The 27,998-nt window shown below is 40.7% G+C and overlaps 1 protein-coding gene across 4 annotated transcripts in view; it reads left to right on the top strand.

Annotated features, from left to right (window-relative positions):
- RAB3GAP1 (RAB3 GTPase activating protein catalytic subunit 1) overlaps positions 1 to 22,464 on the top strand; it is a 131,623-nt gene extending 109,159 nt beyond the window's left edge. For 3 of the 4 annotated variants that reach the window (XM_073807757.1, XM_019925483.3, XM_019925487.3), the window contains 5 exons: positions 10,657 to 10,753; positions 10,851 to 10,954; positions 11,071 to 11,186; positions 12,704 to 12,806; positions 16,163 to 17,059. In XM_073807757.1, the coding sequence (XP_073663858.1) occupies positions 10,657 to 10,753; positions 10,851 to 10,954; positions 11,071 to 11,186; positions 12,704 to 12,806; positions 16,163 to 16,399 (657 nt within the window). In that variant the 3' untranslated portion in view covers positions 16,400 to 17,059. Of the gene's footprint in view, positions 1 to 10,656; positions 10,754 to 10,850; positions 10,955 to 11,070; positions 11,187 to 12,703; positions 12,807 to 16,162; positions 17,060 to 22,344 lie in introns of those variants that run through there. The other variant, XM_033860230.2, reaches the window with a different exon arrangement.
- Positions 22,465 to 27,998: the final 5,534 nt, after the last annotated feature.

Genomic DNA, 27,998 nt, shown 5'->3' with positions numbered 1-27,998 from the left:
AGTGTTCCCTTTTCTCCACACCCTCTCCAGCATTTATTGTTTCTAGATTTTTTGATGATGGCCATTCTGACTGGTGTGAGATGATATCTCATTGTAGTTTTGATTTGCATTTCTCTCATGATTAGTGATGTTGAGCATTCTTTCATGTGTTTGTTGGCACTCTGTATATCTTCTTTGGAGAAATGTCTATTTAGGTCTTCTGCCCATTTTTGGATTGGGTTGTTTGTTTTTTTGTTATTAAGCTGCATGAGCTGCTTATAAATTTTGGAGATCAATCCTTTGTCAGTTGCTTCATTTGCAAATATTTTCTCCCATTCTGAGGGTTGTCTTTTGGTCTTCTTTATGGTTTCCTTTGCTGCGCAAAAGCTTTTAAGTTTCATTAGGTCCCATTTGTTTACTCTTGTTTTTATTTCCATTACTCTAGGAGGTGGGTCAGAAAGAATCTTGCTGTGATTTATGTCATAGAGTGTTGAAAGCAGGAGTTTTAATCCTAATGCCAAACAAAATAGAATTGAAGCAGAAAAGCATTAAATGAGATACACAAGGATGCTTTATAGTCTAAAAGTGATATTTCACAATGAGGATATATAGTTGTTAATGTTTATGTACTAGATAACACAGTAACCATTTGTATAAAACAGAAACCATGGGAGATGCAAAAAGAAATAGATCAAAACACACTAATAACAGGACTTTTAACACACTCAATACAAGACAGGTAAACAAAACTAAGAAAAGATCTAAACAAGATAATAAGGTTGATCTTTTAGATGTATCTCAAACACTATACTTTGATAATAGAAACTGTACTTTCTTTTCAAGCACACATGGAACATTCACAAAAACTGATAGTAGGGACTTCCCTGGTGGCGCAGTGGTTAAGAATCCACCTGCCAATGCAAGGGACACAGGTTCAAACCCTGGTCTGGGAAGATAACCACATGCCGCGGAGCAACTAAGCCCGTGCGCCACAACTACTGAGCCTGAGCTCTAGAGCCCGTGAGCCACAACTACTGAGCCCGTGGGCCACAACAACTGAAGCCCGCGCACCTAGAGCCCATGCTCCGCTACAAGAGAAGCCACCTCAGTGAGAAGCCTATGCACCACAACAAAGAGTAGCCCCTGCTCACTGCAACTAGAGAAAGCCCGTGCACAGCAACGAAGACCCAATGCAGCGCCCCCAAGAAAGAAAAAAAAATTTATATAAAGAAACAAAAACAAAAAACTGATAGTATGTTAGGGCACAAAGAAAACATCAGTGGGTTTCATAGTGGCAATAAGACCAATACTCTGATCTCTGCAATAAAACTAGTAATTAAAAATTTAAAACCCTAGGCCTTCCAACTGGAAATTTAAACAGCACTTAGGTGAAAGGGGAAATACAAAGAGGAACTATAGAATTCCTGAAAAATAATGATGATGAAAATACTGCCTAACAGAGCCTATAGGATATATTTAAGAAGCGATCAAAGGAAAATCCATAGCCCTAAATACCTACATCAAGAAAAAGCAAAAGAGGTGGTGCAGTGGTTAAGAATCCGCCTGCTGGTGCAGGGGACACGGGTTCAATCTCTGGTCCGGGAAGATCCCACATGCTGCGGAGCAACTAAGTCTGCGCCACAACTACTGAGCCTGCGCTCTAGAGCCCGCGAGCCACAATTACTGAAGCCCGTGCACCTAGAGCCTGTGCTCCGCAACAAGAGAAGCCACCACAATGAGAAGCCTGTACGCTGCAACTAGAGAAATCCCACGCACAGCAACGAAGACCCAATGTAGCCAAAAATAAATAAATAAATAATAAAATAAATTTATTAAAAAAATTATTTAAAAAAGCAAAAGAATGAAAATTATTGGATTAATAAATTCCTAACTCAAAAACCTAGAAAAAGAACAACAAAGTAAAACCAGATGAAAATTAAGGAAGGGCAGTCATAAAGATAAAATGCAGATAACAGTGAGGTAGAGAACAGAAAAACAGATCAAATTAATCTGGTTTAAAAAAAAATCAAAGTAGATAAGCCGTTAGCTACCTTAATCACAAAAGAAAGGGAAAAAAGCATGCATATTGAAAATAAATGATGAAAAGGGCAAATGACTATTGATTCAGAGGAAGTATTTTTTTAAACATACTGAAAATTTGAAAACTGAGATGAAATGGATGATTTTTTAGGAAAATGCAGTATACCAAAACTGACCCCAGTAAAGACAAAGTATATATAAACAGACCAGTTTCCAAAGAAGAAATAGAGACAGTTATCAAGGAATAACCCTGTAAAAAAGCACCAGGCCTAGATGGTTTCACAGGGGAATAGAGAGACCATGTAGTTCCACTGCTGCACAAATTGTTTCAATGCATAGTAATTGAAGGAAATTTTCCAGAGTCTTTTTATGAAGTAACTATAACAATGTACCTAAACCTGATAGAGACAGCATACAAAAAAAAAGTTACAGACCAGTAATAAGAAATTGAATGCAAAAATGCTAAGTGAACAGACTCTATTATCTCTTTAAGAAAATAACACATGTTGATTGAATGCAAGGGTGATTATTTGGAACTCTGTTTATACAGTATAATTGACTGGATTAACAAGTCTAAGAAAATTGTATCATTATGAAGCAGAGGCATAGGAGCTAAAAAGAAAAAAACTTTGCAGATTATGTGGCAGTATACTGGAAAAAATCTAAAGAATCATTGTTAAAACTAATTCAAGCAAAAGAATTCAGCAAGGTAGCAGGATATAAAGTTAATATACAACTAGTAGCACTCATGTACACAAATAATAGCTATTCTGAAGATGTAAATGTCATTATCTTTTCACTATAAGAAGAAAAAAAGCCATTAAAATACTTGGGAATAAACTTTAACAAGAAATCCTTGAAATCTGAATAAAGAAAACAAAACGCTCCTGAAAAACACAGTTGAACAAATAGAAAGATAACCCTTGTTCCTGGTTAGGAAGTCTCAATATCATTAAGGTCAGTTCTACCTAAATCAATTTATAAATTTAGTGCAGTCCCAATAAAAACACTAAAAGGCTTTATTATGGAGCCAGACAAGTTGGTACTAAAGTTCATATGGAGAAATAAAAATGCAAGTTAGCACTCAGGGGTTTGGAGAGTAGACGTTAATGGATTTCTTTTTGGGGTGCTGAAAATGTTATAAAATTGATTGTGGTTTTTGGTTGTACAACTCTGTAAATATACCTAAAACCACTGAATTGTACACTTTAAGTGGGTGAATTGTTGTTTCAAAAGCACAGGCAGGAATAGCTAAGAACAGGTTGAAAAGAAAGAGCTATGGGGGAAGGGAGGGAAAGGGTGGCAACTAACCCAACCAAATTTTAAAGCACAGTACAAAGCCTCACTATTTAAATAATGTGATACTGGCGCATAAATAGCTCAGTGAAACAGAATGGAAAAGTCCATAACTACATGTGGAAATCTAGTATATGATGAAGATGGCATCTCAATCACTGGGGTATAGATGGCCTTTTTAATAAATGGTCTTGAGATAACAATAACCTTTTGGAAAAAGATAAATTAGTTCTCTCTCATATACCATAGACAAGAATGGACTGAAGATGAAGCTGTAGGAGCACTAGAAGAAAACATGGGTGAATCCCTCTGTAACCTGAATTTAGAGAAAGGAGTCAAAACTGAGATGCAGTTAAAAATATGATTGATAGAATTTGTTTAAAAAAAAAAACTCTTGCATGACAAAAAGAAAAGTAAATTCAAAAGACATGATAAACTGAGAGAAATATTTGTAAACTGGGAGAATATGTATTGCAGATAAAGGGCCAAATACTATAGAAAAATGGTCAGGAGATATGAGTAGAGAACTCACCATGAAAAGGATAATTACCCTTAAACCTATCAAAAGATGTTCAACTTCATTCATGATAAGAGAAATGCAAATTAAAACTGTACTGAGATAACCATTTCTCACAATCAGATTGGCAAAAATTCAAAAGCTTGATAAATAGTGAGACCATGAGGCACCAGGCCCTCTCATACAGTACTGGTAAGAGGCTAGATGGTCCAAGCCCCTGTGGAGGGGAATTTGGCAGTATTTAACAAAATTTACATATGCATTTACCTTTTAACCTAGAAGCAATCCCATTTCTAGGAATTTACCCTAATATTTTCAACAGAACAAAAACACAGATGCATTAAGTTATTCATTGCTGCATTACTTGTAATTACAAAATACTGGAAACTATCTACATGCCCAAACTTAGGAGCTTTGTGGAATAAACTGTGGTTCATCTACATAACTGAGTACTATGTAGCGGTTTAAAAAAAAAAAAGAAAAAAGGAGAAAAACCTTTATTAACTGATAGAAATCAGCTTCTAGGATATGTTTTTAAGAGAGAAGTATTAAAAGTGTATAAAAGTAAAGTATAAAAGAGTATCAAGGAGTATAGTAAAGTATAAACGAGTATAAAAATAAAGTATAAGAGTATAGCTTCATTTTATGTTTAAAAAAACGGGGGGGGGGGCGTCAATTAAGAAAACATATCTATTTATGTTTACAAAAAGACACTCAGTAAGGATAAACCAGAAAACACTGAAATTAGTTACCCAGAAGGTTTGGAGGGGGAGGGAAGGATAGAGTGGGAGGAATATGGGGGGCAGGGGTTACACTTAGAAAAGAGTGTGCTTTCTGTATACATTTGACTCTGGAAAAATGTAATGGTCTACATTCAAAACTTAAATCAAGAAGAATAGAAAGAGGGGAAATAACCTAAGACTGAAAGCAAGCTGAGATAAACTAGCTGTATTTCAAACAAATAACATCTACACTGAAAGGGGGATGGAGTGGGAGGAAGAAATCTAATTCAGGTAATTAATGGACAAAAGATATGTTTGACTGTATACCCTCAGGTGTGGTGGGTGGCGGGAGACCACAGGAAACAAATCTTAAACTCGTACTTTCTAGGTTTGTTTTTATAGTGATATGGGTAAGCAATTCTGAAACTTGTAGATGGATTATTGTTTGAGCAAATGAGTAATTTGGTATTATTGGGAGCCAGAATTCTCATTGTGGAAGTGAGATGCAAACGTGGAATTGAGGAAGGCAAAGAAGACCCAGTGTCAGTGATTGGAATTGGAGGTATTGGTATGGACTCATAGGTTTCTAAAATACGGATAGGTATGTGGGTATGTACATATGTATATATATAAGCATACATTTCCTAGCTCACTTCTGTAGGGATCTAGAAGCAGTGACATCCTGGTAGCAGTGAGCACATATATTTTGATTTCTAGAACATTCCTTACTAAAAGGAACCATGCTTTCTTCAGAGAAATGGCTGATTTCAGGATTGGGGCAGGGAAGGTGTAAGATGTATGGAAGATCATGTGTTGCCAGAAAATAAGGAAGTGCTTTTTAAAGATGGCGGCATTTCATAAGTATCTAGGTTGAAGGGGCTCTTACTGGCCAAATCTGGACAATTTGAGTGCCAGATAAGGACAGTAATGAATTATAAACCATTGGATAGAAATCATAACCCATGGGTCCACATTGATAATATGTAGATAAATAAAGAAATGGGAGAGAAGGGAGGGCATTTCAGCCAAAAATGAATGATAAATATAGAGGATATGTTGGAGTTGGAAACTTCATTTTACAACCATATTTATAGTAACTGGTTCAGGTAAGAATCATCAATAGATATTAAGTCTAGGTGGAAATCTGGGTAAAGAGTGTCATACTTGCATGGTTTTAAAGTGGCTCTTTACAGATTATACTTCTGAATTGCAAGGGAATAAATAATAAGTATGCACTGGAGAAATGGGACAGTACCTTGACTGAATGATCAAAATGAATATCACCAATAAAGGGCAGATTGTCTGCATTGAGATGTGATAATCTGAAGAGTCCAACATCACTTATGTACTGTTTGGTCCAAGAGTGCATAATCTGCATCTAATAATGAGGAAACATTAGAGAAACCCCAAATGAGAAACACTGTGTTTTAAAAAGAGCTAAAAAAAAAAGAAATACACACAACTGTGGGAGAAGATTAAAGAACCACAGGAACCAACTGAAAGATTACCCAATGGCCAACACTGGAACAATTTGTGCAATAATAAATAAAACAGTATTGGATTATAATCAAAATATAAATATCCTTGAGTCTATAGTGATAAAAATAAATCATGGAATAAATTGGAGAGGAGAGACAAATCTCCCATGCATAAGAACTCTAAATCTACTCTGCCATCAAGGAAATGGAGCATACCTCTGCACTCCATAAGTGTGGGCTGTGCACGGTGACTTCCTTCTATAGTACAGTGTGCAGCGTAGGGGAAATGAGTAGCTGTACAGTGCAGAAACCTGACAAACACCACCTTAGCCAGGTGAGCAAGGGTGACAACAGGGATAATAAGTCACATCTTGATATGATATGATGAAAATGGCACTCTACCTCTTTGGTCTTCCTCCCCAAAACATATAACTGCAGTTTAATTATCAGAAAAACAGCAAATAAGTCATAATTGAGGGACTTTTTACAAAATACCAGACTGTCTCTGGTATTTCCTCAAAACTGTTTCCTCAAAACAGTTCCTCAAAACTGTCTAAGGCCAGTAAAAACAAGAAAGTCTGAGAAACTGTCACATCCAAGGGGAGCCTAGAAACATTACTACTAAATATAATGTGATATCCTGGATGGGATCCTGGAATAGGAAACGGACATTAGATAAAAACTAAGGAAACTTTGTACACAAATATTGAGAGCCTCATTATTCATAATAGCCCCAAAGTGAAACTAATCCAAATGTCTATCAACTGATGAATACATAAGCAAAATGTTGTATATCCATACAATGAAATATAACTCAGCCATAAAAATGGAGTTCTGATATATGTTGTAACACAGATGAACCTTGAAAGCATTATGCTGAGTGAAAGAAGCCAGAAACAGAAGGCCACATATTACATGGTTCCACTTACATGGATTATCCAGAATAGGCAAGTCCATGGCGAAGGAAAGTTAGTTTAGTAGTTGCTGGGGGATTGGGGGTAGTGACTGCTTTTGGCCACTGGGTTTCTTTTTGGGGTAATGAAAATTTTCTGGACTTAGATAGTGGTGATAGTTGCATAACCTTGCAAATATGCTAAAAACCACTGAAATGTACATTTTAAAGTGGTGAATTTTATGGTATGTAAATTATATCTCAATTCCTTAAAACTAAGGAAATAGAAATAAAGTATGGAATTTAGTTCACCAAAAAAGGGAGGATGACTATACTCAAAATGTCAGTGTTATAAAAGACTGGAAAACTTCCAGATTCATTGAGATTAGAGAGGTGTGATAACTAAAGCCAATGCATGATCTTTAACTGGATCCCGTATGGTGGTGGGAAAAGGTTATAAAAGACATTATTCAGTCAATTGACAAAGTTGTACTAAGGCTAATAGCTTAGATTAAAAGTATTTGATCAGTGTTAATTTAGTTTAACTACATTCTTAATTTTAGGAAATACACACAGATATTTGGAGTTAAAGGGATATCGTATATGGAACTTGATCTCAAATTATTCAGAAAAAAATGTATGTGTGTATATATTTTATGCACCTACAGAGGAGGAGAGATACATGTGATAAAAGAGATGAGGTAAAAGGTTAGCAAATCAATGTAGGCAAAGGGTTTACAAATACTTTGTATTCTTGGAAATTTGTTTTTCTGTGAGTTAAGGAAAACAGCATTTGGAATAGTGTTAACAAGGATGTTCAACAGTGGGAGCTCATATTATTACTCTATATAAGAATGTAAATCTGTTCAAATACTTGGTAAAATAATTTGGAATATGACTTCAGTATTTGAAAAATAATAATTTTGGCATTGTCTATTTTTAGATAGATATCCTGAAGAAATTCCTCTACATGTGCACCACAAACATATGAAATAATGTGACAGGAACATTATTTTAATAGCCAAAAAATGGGGGGGGGGCATTTTAATACAGCAGTGAAAATGAGTAGACTAGAGCATGTATCAGTATTAACATCTATGCATCTCAGAAATAATGCTGAATGAAAAACAAGTCACTGAGGAGCATAACCAGAAGCAATCCATTTATACAAAGAATTAAAACCAGACAAAACTAAGCAACACATTGTTTAGGGCTACGTACATATGTGAGACAGCTATGAAGAAAAACGAAAGAAGGGAGGGCACAAGGGGGACTTGGAAAGTACTGGTGATCTGTTTCTTAAGCTCGTTGGTGTATAAACGAGTGTTTGTGTTTTCTGTATTTATAAAATACTCTGGGTATGTGTATTTTTAAAAAGTTTTTAAATTTTAAAAACGTTTCAAAATGCAAAACCCTCCAAGGCAAATAATTTTAAACCATAAATCATTAAATGAGCAAAGCAAGTTATGAAATTGTGTATGAGTTTTTGTTAAGAAATTGTATATGCATCTGTATCTTTGTGTTTATAGAAATAAGTCTGAGAAGAAAAACAAAACTGTTGTTCCTTAGGAAGTAGGATTTCTAGAGAACTTTTGCATTATACTTCTTTGTATTTACTTATGTACTTTTGAGATCTGTGAGCATTTATCAGCCAGGCTCATATTTTGAGATTATATTTCTTTTGTCTTTACTGCTGTTGAATTAAGAGCTTAAAGGTAGGGTCCAAATGTTATACATACTTTTCTAATCAGAAAAATAATAAAACAATTTCCATTTTAGAAAATAAAACCAAAAAATTTAGAGGAAGGTCACTAGCAATGTTTAGAAATCTTAACTGAGGAACACAGGTTACAAAACAGTATTTTACATACTTAATATTAGTTCACTTAATATATTATGTATATTCAAAAATCTTAAAAATATCCTGGAATGAAAATGCTCCACCACTAACAATTATTATTTCTAGGTGGTATAATTTTCAGGTGGTTTTAATTTTCTTTGTATTTTCCTAATCTGCATGTATTACATATGGAAGTAGGAAAAAAAATTATGAGAGTATTCACCATTATTAAGGACTGAAGTTCTTAGATGATTTCAGTAACATTATTCTTACCTTTGGGAGTAGCAGCTACTTACCTGACTGAGCAGCGGTAGGTACTAAGAAAAGAGAAGAGAAGAGAGCTCATCTCTACCCTTGTTACAGATGTGAGTTCAGTGGTACTCTTTCATCGGGTTGGCCAAAAAGTGCCTTCGGTTTATCTTTTTGAGCAAAGAACTGTTCCAGGTGCCTTTTACAGTCTTTCAGGGAATTGAAATTTTTTCCATTTAGAGAATTTTGTAAAGACCGAGATAAATGGAAATCCAAAGGTGCAATGTCTGGTGAATACAACCAGTGAATCAGAACTTCCCAGCCAAGCTGTAACTGTTTTTGTTTCATCATCAAAGAAACATGTGGTCTTGCATTATCCTCATGGAAGATTATGCATTTACTGTTGACTAATTCTGGATACTTTTCATTGAGTGCTGCTTTCAGTTGGTCTGATTGGGAGCAGTATTTGTTGGAATTAATCATTTGGTTTTCTGGAAGGAGCTCATAATAGAGGACTCCCTTCCAATCCCACCATATACACAACATCACCTTCTTTGCATGAAGACCAGCCTTTGTTGTGGTTGGTGGTGGTTCATTTCACTTGCTCCACGATTTCTTCCATTCCACATTGTCGTATTGTTTCATTGCCTATCACAGTCTGTTTTAAAAATGGAACGTTTGGGACTTCCCTGGTGGTGCAGTGGTTAAGAATCTGCCTGCCAGTGCAGGGGACACGGGTTCGAGCCCTGGTCTGGGAAGATCCCACATGCCACGGAGCAACTAAGCCCATGTGCCACAACTACTGAGCCTGCGCTTGAGCCGACAAGCCACAACTACTGAGCCCATGTGCCACAACTAGAGCCCGTGCACCGCAACGAAGAGTAGCTCCCGTTCGCCATAAGTAGAGAAAGCCTGCGTGCAGCAACGAAGACCAAATGTAGCCATAAATAAATAAATAAACAAACAAACAAAAACAAACCCGGAACGTTTTCATTACATTTAAGTAGAGAATTGCACGCAGAAATATGGTCAAGAAGGTTTTGTTCGCTTAACTTATGTGGAACCCAAACATCACATAACCAAGCTGGTGCAAATTTTCAACGCTCGATTTGGATGTTTTGAGTATGTCATCTATTTCCCGCGTGGTATAATGTTGATTGTTCTCAATGTCTCAGTTTGATCCCTATCAACTTCAACTGGTCTTCCTGAGCGTGGAGCATCATCTAACAAGAAATCTCCAACACGAAACTTCTCAAACCACTTTTGACGTGTTTGATCAGTCACAGCACTTCTCCATACACTGCACAAATCTTTTTTTTGCATTTCAGTTGCGTTTTTACCTTTCTTGAAATAATAAAGCATAATATGCCAAAAATGTTGCCTTTTTTCTTCCATCTTCAATATTAAAATGGCTACACAAAAATCCACCAATTGTGCTAAGTCTTTTTTTAAATGCACACTGATATGACAGCTGTCACATACGGTCTAACAAAATTATTTCGAATGAAGTTAAAGAAAACTAAGTTGCTGCTAGAGCCATCTCACGGAAAAAAGTGAACGAACCTTTTGGCCGACCCAATAAATGGCTGCTTTATTCTTTGACAACTGCATTGATCAGTTATCTAACTTCATGTCTCCTTCAGGTGCTGCACTATCTGGCAGTACAGAAACCTGCAGACCTTGCTAGGCACCTGTTACCTTGTGTAATTCATGCAGCTGTACTCAAGGTAAAGGAGGAAGGTAAATGTCTTATTTGATTAGTCATTAGTTCATTTCCAAAATAAAAGTAGATTTTGCCTAACTTATCTAACGATGGCTTTGATATTTTTAAAAATAGAAAGTCTGGAAAACATTTCTTCAGTTAAGAAGATTATAAAGCAAATAATATCTCATTCCAGTAAAGTTTTGCACTTCCCCAATCCAGAAGACAAGAAATTGGAAGTAAGTCTGATCTTTCCAAGTGTTCTCCCCAGTTGGCAATAATTATTTTAAAGATACATTTTTTAAAGGCTTTTTGCTGTCTTCCAATGTATGCCTCTCCCCTTTCGCACTGTTAGGAAATCATCCATCAAATTACTAATGTAGAAGCTATAATTGCTAGAGCCCGCTCACTGAAAGCCAAGTTTGGAACTGAGAAATGTGAACAAGAGGAGGAAAAGGAAGATCTTGAAAGGTAATTGGTATCTGATTAACTCATTTTTATCTGCAAATAGGAAAAGCCACCACTCTCTTTAGAAAATTTTTGTAAAATATTGAGAATCTTTTGTAGTGTTCCTCTATTTTTTGTAACAAGCATTGGCTAGAGACAGAGAAATATTTGTTTATCATAGGATTTGACCTCTCCTGTATCTCTTGAGTATTTGCCACGTGTTTCCATTCCTCCCACTTTTAGAACGAAGGCTTCCAGGTCTTTCTAGGAGTGTCCTTGTTCGCTCTTGGAGTAGTTGTCTGTGGAGGAACTGGCTGTTTACTCTTTGTTACTTGCAGGGCCCCAGAGCTTTGCTTTCCACTCTCACTGTTCCTTAAGTACAGGCAGAGGTGTTCTGAAACTATTTCTGCTGAATATTCCTAGTTTTTACACAAGATTTACTAAAGAGTTACTAAATCTTCTGAACCAGATTTGTGGTAGCAAATGTGCATACCTTCTGTGCTTTGTGAATGTGTTTTGAAAGAGTGACCAGATGGCCTCTCCATGATGAGGCAAATGATTGGGTCAGTCTTTTCCTCCTTCCAAGATTTGGACCATTTCGAAGGGATCCTGTCACTGTGGGTCCCTGTCCATTTTTTGCCTGAGGTACTTGAAAGGACGATGTTGTTTCAATAAGTGATAAAGTGTTTCCAAATTAGCTACTTGAGCAGCTTGAATTTGTTATAACTAAAATTTTCATCAGTCTTTCCATGAGAAATGGCATTATTGATGATAAATAATTAATATTATATGACAAGGCATTTGCTATAGCTTTTAACAAGTTCTTGTTTGAATATTATATTTTTTGTTGAAATTTTCGCCCAGCCTTCTTTGCTCTTGAAAATTCCTTCCTCTTAAATGAGAAGAATATGCTCTAATCACAGGAATTGTTTCTAAGATAGCAGTATGAGTTAGTGAGCAGGTGGTGCAGAGTTGGTGGCTCTGTGCCTTCGACTCTCTTAGCTCCACCATACGTTGTCTGTGATATACTTGGAAGTAGAGTGTTTCCAGCACATAATGGCACAGCTTACAATTGAGACTTTGCCCAGCAAAACATGTATTTTAAGCACATGCACACACACACACTCACACTCACACTCACTCATACACCTTAAAAGAACAAAAATAAGAAATAAGGACCATTGCTTTGCTGTATAAATTAAACATGGTTGTTGTTGTTAAAAATATTTTTAAAAATCTTTTATTTAGTGTAGCATCTTCTATAGTCTGAAAGAAATAGACTGAATATTTTTTCTTACACTTTGACAGAGATGGGCTTTTAAAAAAATTTACAAAAACAGTTGAAAAGCAGTAAGATTGTCATTTGAGTCGATTTTAATTCCAAATGTTGATCTGTCCTGTTAAAAAATTTCCACTCCAGCCTTGGTGTAGGGTTTGCCAGTATCATTTTGACGGTTTGTCCCCGAAATGAATCAGGGAGGATTGACCCAGTGTGAACTGAGCAGCTCGTTTTCTATCCTTTCATTACCTCTCTCTTCCAGGTTTGTGAGTTGCCTTTTGGAGCAACCTGAGGTGTTAGTTGTCGGTGCAGGAAGAGGACACGCTGGCAGGATCATTCACAAGCTGTTTGTGAATGCTCAGAGGGTATGTGAGATTCCTTATTGACTGTGTCATGATCTCTCCAGGCCTCTGCTCAGTAAGGTACTGTTTTGATTCCCACACATGGCCGATTCTACAGCTGCTAATAACAGCATTGGATTCGAACACTGAAGAAATAATGACTCTCAACAGTAACTTTTTAGTCTTTGAAATCCATCTGCTTTCTTACATGTTTAAATAAAATGATAAGTTTATTTTAGTACCTAAATTTCAGAAGTTAAAATGGCCTGAAATTCCTTGTTAACGAATCTGATAGGGACTTGTTTAGCAATGGCCAGTGCTGTGCTGTGGAAAAAATGTTTACTACTTTCAAATTAGAGTTTAGTTTTACCAGTTTTAAACTCCATGTACTGCATTGGATTCACAACTTAGCTTGGAGTTAGTAAATCTAACTATTCTTACAATGGTGAAGAGATCTAACTTCAGAGGGTTCCTAAGAAGGAAAAGCAAGATTCAGATTTTTAGGACTATGGAAAACAGTCTTCAGCACAGAAAGAAAGCTCAATTTGAAAACTTCCCTGGGTCATTAGCTCTACTGATAAAAATTTTAAAAATCGTATAGTACCTCTGACATTCTAAAACTGTTACGATTTGGATTTTTATGAGGATGGTGTTAGTTATACTTTGGGTTGATTCTCTCTGTACTGATCTTGTTTACTGGTTAAGAGGTGCTGGTATTCCGTAGGTGATTCTCACATCAGGACTCATTAATATTAAAGATTATGATAAAAGTATTTTGAAGTGTACTAAACACAGGGTGCCCCTTATGTAGCACTGTGATGACACTAGAATGGCCCAGTTTTGAAGGTATAATTCTCACAGTCAATGAGAAAAAGAATTTTCGTGGGTTTACACATGGAATAAAAACTTCATAATCTCCTTTGAGTCGGTCTGGAGTGCATCGAATATATGAATTTGAATATATTGAATTTGAATATATTCAAAATCATAGCCAAATATACTGATAGGAATTTTAGCAAGAACTAAAACCTGAGATTATTTATGGGGTGGCCCGCTAAATTTTAAGGATTTCAAGTTAAGAACCAAATATTTCCTTATAAATTAAAGCTCTAGGAAACAATAGATGCTTACTTTGATTTATTTTGTTTTTCTCTCTGGCATGAAACCAGAACCAAGTCTGTTTTCACATCCTGTGATATATTTGCCAGTTTACTAGCCAGCGCTTATAAGCACATTTCCTTGTTAACACCAATATGAATTTTCCTTATACTGCAAAAATTCTTTCATTTTTTAAAACCTGTGTGTTACGACAATTTAAAATCTGAAGTATTTATAAAATATTTTTAATGCTGAGAGTAGAACACTCTCATTGTTCTAAATACGTAAGCAAAATTATTTTCCCCAATATGGAAATAAGCTTTTTCCCTGAGACTGTAAGTAAAGTCTTACTGTAAAAATTTGGATAATACAGAGAATTATAATGAAAAATTAATGACACTGAAAAATGAATCACATTAATCTCACTACCCACTGGTGATCACTGTCAACATTTAACATCTAGTATATACAAATATATGTAAATTTTACAAAATAGGATTATATTACATAGTTTACTTTGTTCTTACTTTCCGCTCAATGTAATTATCTTTCTGCATTAGTAAATATAAGAGTGTATCATCTTTTCCCTGGGCTCATTGTATAGCTAATCCCCTTTAATGGATACTGAAATTGTACATTCATCCCACATTTTATAATTTTAAAATATTTTAAACTTTCAAACCTTGAAGTGAATGTTTTTAGGGAATTGGCAGACTGTAATCCATATAACAAGCACCTGGTTGGTACATTTTTAAACTCACCTTTTAAATATCTGGCTAATTAATAGAAACCATTCAAATTTATTCACATAATTTTTCGTAATTGATACTTTATATCAATTCTATTAAATCAAGATGTTAACTTTTTTAAAGTTATAAAATTTCACTGAAAATATTTTATAGCCTACAGTAATTTTACATATTTAGAACTTTTCCTTAAAATCATACATTTAATAAACTTTCATCATGATTTTGTCAGTGGTATATCCATATTTAAATGGAATTCAGCAAACAGACCACTGATTGGATTTTGCCTTAGTCTTTCTAAATTGAATAAGTCAGACATCTAGTCTTAAATTCATTGGGTTATCTATTTTTCAAGACATGAGTACTTTTTTTAGTATCTTAATCTTTGGGAAAAGAGCTAGATTTTTGCTGAATCATTTCCCCATTAAGTGACACTCTGTACGTTGCCTCTTTAGCCATCAGATGCATGAGTAGTGAGATTTGTCTGCTCAGTTGGACGGCTAGGTGTGTTGTATGTGGTGTGTTTTTGTCTTGATATTCTTTTGATAGGATCATGTTCCTTAACGTAGTGCATGCTGTCTCTGAAATAATCTTGCAGTCTCTTGTCTAGCTCTTTTTAAACCATCTTGCTTGTTTCCCTTTCATCACTGTTTCTTTTCTCACCCTTTCTCAAGCTGACTGAATCTTCTGATGAGGTAACAAAATAGCCTTTGTCCCTCATAGTTCCTTGTTCCTTCCCATCCCTCTAACTTCATAAGGTCATTAAGACTAACCAACCACCTCTTTAGCAGTCTGGGTTTGGCATACCTTTCTTGCTGGTGTTTAGCATAACATGATTTCATATTTCCATTGCCAAAGCAATTATTTTTTTCCAAATTGATGGTATTGTGAAAGAAACATAGTGATCAGAGTTAAAATGAAAGCTCTAGTTGAATACGTATTTTATTCAATTATAATGAAAAAATAGATGCCTTTAATATTGAGAACTTCTCTTGTGGCCACTGCTACATTTCATGGACCTCTGTCACTTCCGCGTTACATTAGTCACCCACCCAGCAAACAAAACCAGTGTCCTCAGTTTTAATTTGACAAATGAACCTTAAAAAGAATTGAAAGAATCGGTAAAAAAAATCATCTTTCCAGACTCTGGAGAGCAGCATTTCCTTACTGGACTGAGGACATCAGACTTGGACTTGGGTCATTGCTAGAAGAAATGTATAGAAACCAGAACAGCTCCATTGTCCCTCTTCATCAGATGTCTGAATATGGCCCTCACTTTCCAAAGCAGATTGCCTGGCAGTCATTATCTTCTGTCTGTGTCACCAGTTTATTTGTAATCTCTGGCTGCTCATGCAGTGTTTCAAGCTTCTTGCATTTTCTGTGTTGTGATTTTTGAGCAATCATAACATAACTGACTGCATTACTGAGTAATGTAGAACATTTTAATGTATTTATCATGCTTATTCAGCTGTCCTTCAAAATGATCTGAGTTTAGCATTCGGCCTGCTCTTGAACTAGCATGTGATTCTCTTCAAGGCTGCAGCCATGGCTCCGCCGGAGGAGGATCTGAAGAGGATGGTCCCCCCAGAAGAGAAGAGGCAGAACCTGGCGGCAGACTTCCCACCCGCTGCGGGCCGGGAGCTCATTTTGCGCACGACCGTGCCCCGCCCCGCTCCCTACTCCCGGGCTCTGCCTCAGCGCATGTACAGTGTCCTCACCAAAGAGGATTTCAGGCTTGCAGGTGCCTTTTCATCAGATACCTCCTTCTTCTAATCCTTCTAGAGTTCCCTCATTTGTGGCTTCACAGACAGTGCTAACCCCTTCTGTGGGAAGGAGTTTGTGCCAGTCAGAACCTGAGAGGCCATGAAGAGGACCTGTCCAGTTTGGTGATCAAGAATCATACCAGCATCTGAGAGACTTTACACTGGGCTGTCTAGGGTCTTGTGGGGGCAGAGGAATGGGCTTCAGCTATTGAAAGATTTCTTTCCCAAAGAGATGGCCCTTGTTGTTTGGGGGATGGGGGGGACCAGAACAACAGCAGGAGGTCTGTGTACTCCCTCCAGCAGGATTGTGTTCATTTCTTCTTTTCCATGACTATCCCTTAGGCTATTGCCCTGCATTCATAGTCTCTATAAACACCTATTATATTTATTAGTATCAAGTATGCAAAGTAGAGTACCAGTTAACTCAGATTTCTGGATATTTTGGTGGTAGCTTCTACTCCCAGAATCTGTTTTTAAAATACTAAATGACATTCTGTTTATTCAATCACCTGGTGGCCATCTTTACTGTACTAATTGACTTTTGATGAGCATTTTGAATATTCTAGGAGAAAGCCTGGAATTTCACAGTCTATGTGTTTTTCCATGTAACTGTGACTTAAATGTATTCCTTCCGATAAAAAAACTATATATTAAATGTCACTGCAAATTAGTTTTATATCTCTCGTAAGGTTTGTTTCTCTGACTTGTTTTGTCTTTGGTTGTCCTGGAAGATATCACCCTGCAGATCATTGTTCTCTCTCCTGCTGTACAACATGCATTCCTTTTTTTGTGGTTGCTTGCAGTATTTAATGAAGCAGAGATGAGCACACGCTAAAAATACAGCCTCTGAACGTAGAGATTATCGTGCAGTTAGTATAATTTGGCATATGTGCTAATGTAATGAATAGAAGATTACTTCAGTGAACTATTTTGCTTTTGTATTATAGTTAAAATGAAGATAATTGATGGGGGATGTGTAGCACCCAGCATAAGGATAACAACAACATATTTCTAGTTATATGACGATCAAGATTTATCAAGTCTGTGTTGCTATATGGCCTCTGTTCGGTAATCTTAAATCTATTTTTAGGGCTAAAATTCCCACTTTAATCCAAAGTAAAAAATGATTATACTGAAGCATAGACCTTGCCTATGTAACTTTAAAGAATTAATAGAGCTCTGTAAACCCTATATTATTTTCGTTAAAAAATGTAAATATGTGTGTACACAATGTATATATATGCATATATATATATATATATATATATATATGTATGTATGTATGTATGTAGTATAGGAGGCTCTAGCTGATTACCTCCTGGCCTTCACAGCACTCTTCTCTGAGATGCTGGATTTGACTGCTGCTGGTAAACCACACAGTGCAGCCCGAGGACTGAGCACAGTACCAAGGAGAAACATACCTTTCAAGGACAGCGTTTGTCTGCTTTCTAATGAGGAAGTTAATAACAAAAAAAATTTTTCAAAGAGAGGTTGGACTTTAAAAAGGCGTTGTGAATCTAATAAAAGGGAAGGTGTTGCTTTCTCTGGCTAATTTTCTCTTCTTTTCTCCCCTCCAGTGGGCATTTTGTTCTTATTTCAATTAGTTTTATGCTGTCTCGGATTTTCCTAAATATTTGCAGCCTGCTGAGTCTTGCAGGGATCTCAGGAACACTTTGTGCCTTTTTTAATGACATTCCATTTTACTTTTATTATAGTTAATGTGTTTGTTGATTTTAAGATATTTTAAAGTATCTACTTCGTATCAGGTACTGTACTAGGCAATTAAGGTAAAACAGAAACCGAACATACTCCCTCCTTTCAGTGACCTTCCCATCAGGTAGGGAAGACTGAGGTAACATTGCTATAAAACGGAGAGTGCAGTCAACTCGACGGTATGAACTAGAGGTCCAGTGTTTATTTAGTAATTCATTCATTTGTTGGTAGTGGAGACTAATACATGCAGTAATAGTGAATAGAGGACTTCCCTGGTGGTGCAGTGGTTAAGAAGCCGCCTGCCAACGCAGGGGAAATGGGTTGGAGCCCTGGTCCGGGAAGATCCCACATGCTGCGGAGCAGCTAAGCCTGTGCACCACAGCTACTGAGCCTGCGCTCTAGAGCCCGCATGCCGCAACTACTGAGCCCGTGTGCCTAGAGCCCGTGCTCTGCAGCAAAGAGAAGTCACTGCAATGAGAAGCCCGCGCACCACAACAAAGTAGTCCCCGCTCGCCACAGCTAGAGAGCCCTCGCGCAGCAGCAAGACTCAACACAGCCAAAAATAAATAAATAAATTTGTGTTTTTAAAAATAGTGAATATGAGGGGTTATGGGAGAGGTTTTTCAGTCAGGCTTTAGGGATCAGGGAAATCTTTCTAGAGGAGATGATTTCTAAGTAGGAGCTGAGGTGGGAAGTATGGAAAATTGCTTGCAAAGAAGAACTACAGTTATTTCCCCGTCCCTGTACGCTTGCCCTAATTGTGATTGTGCCGCTGCTCCCATGAAGTGGACTTTATCTTTCCAGCTCTTCATTCTGGACTTTGCCGTGTCTTTCTTTGGTCAATGGGGTGTTAGCAAGCGTGACACAGGCAGAGACTTGAAAAGTATTTGCACGTTGAGGTTTGCCTTCTCTTCCTCCTGGGAGCTGTGAGACATGCAAAGAAGCCTGCAGAAGGAAGAGAGAGTTGGCGTGGTCTTTTATGCTGCAAAAATGAACCGATACAGGAGGGCGTAGGAAGATTGTTACGGGTAGAGAACACAGAATGTGCAGAAAACTCAGGAGCAAAGGAAAATGTATCTTTGGAGAATAGCCAGCATTTCAGTTTGGCTGGGTGAGGTACCCAGAGTAGAAAGAGGAAAGATGTGAAGATGGTGAGGTCACTGAGGTGAGATGAGGAAGTTCTGGGTAAACCACAGCAAGAAGTTAGGGCCGTGTCTTTGGGGCACTGGTGAGTCAAGAGTTTGAAGCAAGGGAGTGACGTGGTGGGTTTTAGACCCACCTCTCTAAATGGATTGGAGAGGCTAAGAGGTATTTACACATCCTAGATCTGGTACTAAATTGGAAAGTAGCAATTATATCATCAGTGGCTTTTTCCCCCTCCTTTGTGCTTTGTAACATGTTGCAGAGAGCCTGACAAGTGCTTGTGGAACCAACAGGAAGTGTCCTCACGTGGGCCCTCCCACTTTATGTGTCCCTATACCACCATAGTAATCCAGATTTTTCTTCAGGATGGGATTTTTAAAACTCTCTAAGCATTTATTTTTATATTCCATTCATTAGTTCAGCAGACGTTTATTGAATGCCAGCTATATGCCAGGTACTGTCCTAGGCGATGGCGATGGGGATACAGCAGTGAACAGGACAGGTAAAAGGCCCTCAATGGCGTTTACATCAAGGGATAAGTATGATCAAATTACCTGAGTGGGGGGATAGTGGTTTATGGACAGGTGATAAAGGCCTGTGAAGCAGTGACATTGAACAGAGACCTGAATGAAGTGAGGGAGCTGGCCTTGTGGGCGCCTGGGAGATGACCCCAGACGGGATAGAAAAAGGCAGAGGTATGAGTAAACGTGGTATGTCGGAGGCGCCGAGAAAAGGCCAGAGTGGCCAGGGAGTAGAGTAGGGGAGGGAAAAGGATGAAGAAATGAAAGTTGGGCAAACGTGCAAAGACCAGATCACACTAAACATTAGGAGTTGGGATTTGTTTTCTTGATTGAAAGGGAAAGCCAGTGGAGAATTTTGAAGGGGGCGGGCGGGTGGGGCATGGTGTCATGATCTGACATTTGGAAACTCTTCACTCTGGCTGCTGTGTGGAGAATACACTGCAGAGGCAGGGGTGCAAGCAGTGAAACTAGGAGTGTTGATGGTTTGCACTGGAGTGGTAGCAGCGGAGGGGGTAAAAGGTGATCAGATTTGGTACACGTTTTGGAAGCAGAATGCACAGAATATGCTGACGGAATTACTGAGGGTATGAGAAAGAGTCAAGGGTGAGCTGGAAGTTTGGGGCCTGAGTAACCGAGTGATGCTGTCACATACTGAGATGGGGAAGGCTGAGGGGAGAGCAGGTTTGCGGGGAGGATGCGAATAAAGATTTGGAGTTAGGACTTGCTAACTCTGAGCTAACAATTAGATCTACCTGGGGGAGCCAGCGTCTGGGGTGGCCGCAGTGGCTCCCCGCCTCCTCCCTCCTGGGATTCACACCCTTGTGTAGTCTCCACCCCAAAATTGTACCAGAGCTGGGCTTTGTGGTGAAAAGAACACGGAAAAAGTGTTGGTGTGTCACTCCCAAGATTAGGTTAGGAAAGACATGCGTCTCAGAGTGGCTTTCTCTCTCGGATCACTCACTCTGGGGGAAGTCGACTGCCAGGTCGCAAACGACCCTAGGGAGAGGCCCACATCCTGAGGAATGGGGGCTCCTGCCAGAAGCCATGTGAGCTTGGAAGTGGATTCTCCCCAGTCTCAGAAGACTGCAGCCTCCTGAGGGACCTTGCACCAGAACTGCCAGGCTAAGCTGCTCGTGGTTTGCCGACCCTCAGAAACCGTGAGAGAATGTTTGTTATTTTAAGCTTCTGAATTTGGGGGCCATTTTATACAGCAATAGATAATTAATACAGTTAAAAGTGATTGTGTAAGTTTGGAGTTTAAGGAAAAGGTTAGAGCTTGTGCTATAAATTGGGAAATTCAGATACAGTACTTAAGCCATAGGACAGTATGAGACCACTCAGAAGTGAACATAATGCAAAGAGATGGTCTGGGGATTGAACCAGATATCAGGAAGAGGAGGAGGACGGCCAGAGGACACAGGGAAGGAGTAACCACTGATGTAGAAGGAAAGCCAGAAGTGTGATGTTCTAGAAGCCAAGGAAAAAAAAAATTGAAGGAGGGAGTTGATCACCTGGGTCAAATGCCATTGAGACACTGAGTAAGATGCGGCCTAAGCACTGACTGGTGCGTACCTGTGCTTGCAGAGTAACAAATGCAATCAGAGAGGTAATACAGTTCTTACTGGGAAAGAACAGAGGTGACCACCGGGTGGGAAGATTCGTGTCCCCGCCAACCAGTGCTGCACTTAACACTTCCTCCCTATACCAGATGGGGTTTTGGTTGCTGTGTACTCTTCCTTGCCAGGAACTGAAGGACTACTCAGCTGGGTGAGTAGGGGGTGGGTGCAGGAGGGTAGGATGAGGGAGAGGGCAAGAGCATGAAGCCAGTTCAGTCTGTTTCAAGCCAACTGTAACCCGCTCTTGCTGCCTGCGCATTTCTTCTGGGCATGCAGGGTCATGGATAGGACTTGGCATTCAGCAAACAGTGAACGAATGAATGCATCTCAGTGGCAAAACTTGTCTTTGAATCTTCTCAACTCAATTTCTTTGTCACTGGGCACCATAAAACCAGAGTGTCGCAGGATATTAGCTCCTGAAAGCCAAAGGCTGCTGCCAGCATTTCTCTAGCTCTGAGAAGTGGAGCTTGGCATCAGCCTGTGAAAGTGGGCTGGCCTAATTCTTGAAATACAAAATAAAGCTAGTTCATATTAACACAACTTCTTTGCCAGCAGTTTTTCCCCTGGGAGCTTGTGATGTCTGACTGGTGGTCGTGGATAAATTGCCCCATGAAGGCTGGCCTACTGCAGGGATCATTTCTGGGCTGAGCTTACCTGCCAAGGAGGGCAGCCGGACCAAAGGCCCCTGCTTGGCCCCTACCTGGAGAGGACAGGAACGTGGCTCAGTCTCTGATTGGGTCTCTGGGGACGCGCCCCTCTCGTCCCCTCCCCGAGGCCAACCTCGGCAGTTCCTGGCAGAGATCTTAATGTCGCCTCAGAGGCACATTTTCCTCTGCTGCTTTGTGGCTGAGTGAGCCTCTCAAAGGAAGGTACATATCTGCCCTATCAGGTTGAAAAAAAAAAAAAGCTGGATTTTTTTTTTTCATGCAAAACCATGATAGAATGTTTATTTTTTGTTTAAGTTTGCAGGTTTGTCTCCATCTTTGTCCCAGAATAAGGTAGACGAATGGCCTGTGAGGGAGCCATGTGCAGGCTGGGCCGGCTGGTGCTGCAGATGCTGTTAGCTGGGTTCAAAGCTGGTGAGTTGACCGTCTATAGTACTGAGCAGGCCTGTGATAAAAAGTATTTCCCAGGAGAGAAAAAGAGAATTCGTCACTGTATTAGTTTCCTAAGGCTGCGGTAACAAAGTATCACAACCTGGGTGGCATAAAAATGGCAGAAATTTATTGTCTCACAGTTCTGGAGGCTCTAAGTTGGAAATCAAGGTGTTGGCAGGACGGTGCTCTCCCTGAAGCGTGTAGGGAAGGAGCCTGCCTTGCCTGTTTCTAGCTGCTGGTGGTTGCTGGCATCCTTGTTCCTTGGCTCCCAGCTGCAGCGCTTCTGTCTCTGCGTCTGTCATCACATGGCAGAGTGTCCCTCCACCCCACCGTTGAGTCTGTGTCTGTTTTTTTGGACACCAGCCATCCTGCTCCAGTATGACCTCACCTGAACTAGTTACATCTGCAGTGACCTTATTTCCAAACAAGGTCACGGTCTGAAGTACTGGGGTTAGGACTTCAACATATCTTACTTTTTTGGACGGGCACTGGGGTCACAGTTCAACCCCTAAAAGCGTCGTTCAAAAGACATCCAGATGGATACGTGCCCCTCTAGTTGCTGGTAGGCCCTGGGCCTGATGGCAGAAGCACAGACCTGGCTCAGGAGAGGTCAAATCCCAGCTTTTATCAGCCACAAGATGCCAAACCTCTTCCTCTGCAAGATGGGGTGTTACAAAAACTAAACAAGATAATATCTGAAAAGTGCCCAGCATGCTCCAGGTACTTAGCTGTACTAAGTGGCCCAGCTGTGGACGAATGACCACTTAGCTGTTGGCTACAAGCTCTGGTTTTCACGTGAGGACACGTCCAGCAGCCGGTGCTCATAGAGATGACGCAACGAGAGAGGGACTTCGAAATCTCCTACCCTCTCATCAAACGAGTGGTTTTCTTTTGATTCCTTTCCCCCTCCTTGGCACCCGGCTCCATGGAGGAAGTTACAGTTAAAGGCTGAGTAGACTTTATCGAGGCGGAGGGCTGGGGCAGGAACCTGGGAAGAGTCCTGGCTCGTTCCAGGCTGCAGGCTTATCTGCAGAGGCCCCCAGCCCCGATGCCAGTGTGGCCAGAGCAGAGAGGGAAGCGGCGGCCGGTTCAGCACCTCACATGCCCCTTTGGGGAGTTTGGAGCTTGTTGAGTGAGAACAAAGAAGCTCTGGAAGGTTTTCAGTAGAGGAACAGAGGTGTGAGACGAGACTCACCCATCAGGAACTAGAGTGGTCGCCATGGTGATCCCCGCACGAGATGGCAGTGGCCTTGACCACGGCAGTAGTGAGGGGGTGAGAGGTTCAGCAAGCAACACTGTCAGGACTTGGAGAAGCCGGGGCGGTGGGCAGTGAAAGCCGGGGTGAGTCTGGACGCCCTGCTCTGACCCCTGAGGGGCAGCGGCTCTGCTGGGAGAGGGACCCGTGGCTCGTAACCAGCCACCTGGCGGCATGACAGCCTCCAGCGAGGGTACCCGGCTGGGCGCTCCAGTGCGACCTGCACCCTCTGTCACCTGACAGGATGGGCTGCAGTCTCGCGAGGGAGCCCAGTGCTTACCGGGAGCCCCAGTCTTACCGCTGGCTGATGACGGGGGAGGGAGTGTGCACTGCACGACTTACCTTTCCTTGAGCGGCCTCCGCTACAAACACTTGTCAGGACGCTGACCTGGGCTCCCTCCGTAGTCACATGATATGACACAGTGATGTGTCAGTGTGGATCAGAACTTTCCTCAGGTTCTTCAGCCATTTGACAGTTTGAGTAAATAATGACTTGTCAGTGCTATTTATTCACATTCCTCTTTCTCAGCCCTGTTTTTGGCCCAGAACACTCTTTATTTTTGTCCGTGTTACATAATGAGGGAACGGCATTCTTAGTAACCCACTGTCACTCCTGTGTTATCTTGCCTACATGAAAAAAGGAAATATTTTTAGAGTGTGAATTTCCCAAACGTCCTCTACTATTTCTGGGGCTGAAGGCATAACGTCATGGCGGGAGGGTGGCATGGGGAGAGGGCCCAGTCGTCTCCCGTTTGGCCGGGGCTGACCCTGGGCCTCAGGAGCTGGCTGGACATCCTGTCTGCCCCATCCTGTCCCGGCTAAGTGGCGGAGGCTCCTCTCTGCCCAGGGTTTTACGTGTTCAGCAGCGGATTCAGGAGCCTAGGAATAATCTTAATTGATATTCTTCATTCCTATTGTTTCAGGATATTCAAAAGAGTGGTCGGGGTGGGGGGGAATGACCACAAGCAGTGAACCCCTATTCTTAAGCACACAAGTGACAGGCTCATCCCCTATGTGGGGGGTGCCTGTCAAACTGGGGAGGCGAAAGTGTCTTGCATAAGTTTGAAAGGCTCCTTCCTGGCTGGCCATCTGGAGGCTTCCCTGAAATGGGTGTGACGGGGCCAGTGAAGTCCCAACAGGATGGGCTCGGCTGAGCCAAAGAACGTCTATAATAGCAAATCTGGGGGCTGCCCTGGGGGCACAGTGGTTAAGAATCTGCCTGCCAATGCAGGGGACCGGCGTTCGAGCCCTGGTCCGGGAAGATCCCACATGCCGCGGGGCAACTAAGCCCGTGCGCCACAGCTACTGAGCCTGCGCTCTAGAGCCTGAGAGCCACAACTACTGAGCCCACGAGCCACAACTACTGAAGCCCGTGCGCCTAGAGCCCATACTCTGCAACAAGAGAAGCCACTGCAATGAGAACCTCTCGCACTGCAACGAAGATTAGCCCCCGCTCGCCGCAACTAGAGAAGAGCCTGCACGCAGCAATGAAGACCCAACACAGCCAAAAAAAAAAAAAGTTTGTCCAAAGAGCCTGGGCGTTTCAGGTCTTGCCAATCTGGCTGGAGAGCCAGACATGTTTCCTTCCTGTGTTTATGGGATTCCCCAACAGCGTCCTGGTTGAAAACCACTTCTGGAAGCTGGTGCACAACCACCTGTGGGGAAAGGTGACCCACCTCTAGGCTGGGAGGAGTTGAGACAGACCTCCCTGGGCTGTAATGGGAACAGTTGACCCAGCAAGTCCTGTGGGAGAGTCAGGAGACAGGGGACCCTCACCACTGAGAAGTCATCTGAAACCTTTGCAAATGGCCACATTATACATGATCTTAGGGCAGATCATCTCCCACAGTTAAATAAACTACTCCAGAGTTTCTCAAACATGAACAATGTACGGTGCCTCTTAAAGGACGAGCTTCTTGCAGACCCTGGCATTGCCTTTGGCTCACTTAGCAGCACTGTGATAGTAATCTCAACTGGGGACGTAGGCACCCCAATCTTCAGAGGAGCAAGAATAGCTGGTAGTCATCGCTTAGATTATCACTGAAATGAAAAAAACACTTTTAAAAGGATCAGAGAACTCAGACCCCAGAGACTACATTCTCAGACCCTGTGGTGGGAGAAAGGCCTGTGCAACCTGTGGGACATGGCAGAGAGCTGCTTCCAGGTGGGAACACAGCACATTAGCTTAATACTCAACAGTCCTGTGAAAAATGAGCAACACCCAGCTGAAACTACACATCCTCTCCAAGGGTTTACTGCACACAAGATGTTCCTGGCCTGAAGAAGTATACTTAGGCCCATGGGTGCAGGTGTTCTCCTAGCCCTCCTCCCACCTCTGTGGAGAGGACAGTTCTAGGTTTGTCTATGACCATCGTACGTACTCTCAGGGTTAGTGATGGGAGGAGCTGTGCAGGGTGGAAGCAGCTAGTCTGAGAGCTGAAGGGCCTAGCCAGATGCACGGGAAGGTCAAAGGTTCAGTCCACATGCATGTCTCGGGTGCAGCTTGAGGTAGCCATGACGTGTGGTCACTAGGCTGATGCACGGATTTGAATCATTTCTGGAAATAAGAAGGCTAGTGGGTGACTCTAGCTGACCACCCAGCATCTGCCTCTCCATGTTCACGTAGGTTCCATGAGAAAAACTGGCTCTGTAAAGAAAGCAAGCTAGAGGGGGAAGAGATTTAGTAAAAGGGTGACTGGATGTTTGTGTCCCCCTGGAATTCATATGTTGAAATCCTAATCCCCAGTGTGATGGTGTTAGGAGTTGGGGTCCTTTGGAAGGTGATTAGGTCATGAGGATGGAACCCTAACAAATGGGATTAGTGTTCTTATAAAAGAGACCCCAGAGAACTCTCCCCCTCTTCCTGCCGTATAAGGACACAGTGAAAAGTCAGCAGCTGGTGTCCCAAAAGAGGGCCTTCACTAGACCTTGGCCATGGTGGCACCATGATCTCAGATTTCCAGCCTCCAGAACTGTGAGAGATAGATTTCTCTTGTTGATAAGCCACCCAGTTTAGGTATTTTGTTATAGCAGCTTGAGCTAAGACAGGCTGGCTTTAAATTAAAGAGTGGTTTTCAAATTTTTGGTTGGTTAGTGATGTAATTAAACACAATGAATATAATACAGCATTAGTGGCAGAACTTTATAAATGACTTCAGGCTTATATTTACATCATCATTAAAGGTCACATATTTTTCAATTTCATGCGGAAAAGTATTGGTTAGAGGGATGCAGTTGGGTTCTTTTGGTTGTAAGCAATAAAGACCAGAAGTAAGGATTCATGGGGAGCAGTGAGGGCCATGAAATGAAACTGAGCCATCATAGGCCTGACCACGTGGAGTCTAGAGTCTGGGGTTTCGGATTTGGGTCAGCTCTAGAGAATCTTTGCAGCAGGAATTCCTGGCTTCTCACCCTAGTGTATGACCGTGAATGTGACTTGGCTCCGAGTAACTGTCTTTCTGTCCCTGTACGAGCTGGCTTCCTCCTCTTGTCCAGTTTGATTCCTCTGGACTTTCCGCTTGCTCAGGGTCCATGGCAAGTTCTCCAGCTTCTACATCACCACTTTTCAATACAACCTTCTGTTGATAACTAGCTCGGTCTTTCACTTTTCTAGTTCCATAGAGAAGCATCCAATCAGCCCACTTCACCTTTTCATCCAGCCTGTTAGGCATAATTTGTGGGCCAGCCTTGGGTTGTCCCTTCAGCTGTGGTGAGAAATGTTCATGGATATCACATGCTTACTGCCCCCTTAGGAGGGTCATGAACCAGAAAGAATCCTTTAGAAGATGGTGTGGCTGTAACTCCAGCATGGTTGGGTTTATGATTTTAGTTATTCCTGAAGGTTTCTATTTAACTTTTTTTTTTTTGAAACTTAGAAAGTTGCAAGGATAGTACAAAGAAATCCTGTAGATCCTTTACCCAGATTCACCCATTGTAAATATTTTGCCATTTTGGTTTTCTAGGCCAAGTTATCTGTGTTAGATAGACATTATGAATCCCCCATCCCCCTTCTGCCCACCTTAACGTTTCCTCCTCACCACGTTCTGATGGAGAGAAATGACCAAAGCTATGTGTGGTCGATTCTCAGGAAAGAACTTGTCAGAACAGTCACTGAGCTGATTTAGGAAATACATTTTCAAATCTGAATCCTCCTTATTAGATGCTGTAGTGATCTAGTGATATTTTTATTATGTATGACAAAATCAGTGCAATTAAAGTTTAAGGAAAGATAAAGAAAACGGCATCCTAGATACTCTGAAAAACC

Source organism: Tursiops truncatus, chromosome 7 (assembly GCF_011762595.2).
Source record: "Tursiops truncatus isolate mTurTru1 chromosome 7, mTurTru1.mat.Y, whole genome shotgun sequence".
Lineage (NCBI taxonomy): Eukaryota > Metazoa > Chordata > Mammalia > Artiodactyla > Delphinidae > Tursiops > Tursiops truncatus.
The sequence above is the reverse complement of the archived record's forward strand: the minus strand, read 5'-3'. Positions and strand labels throughout refer to the sequence as shown.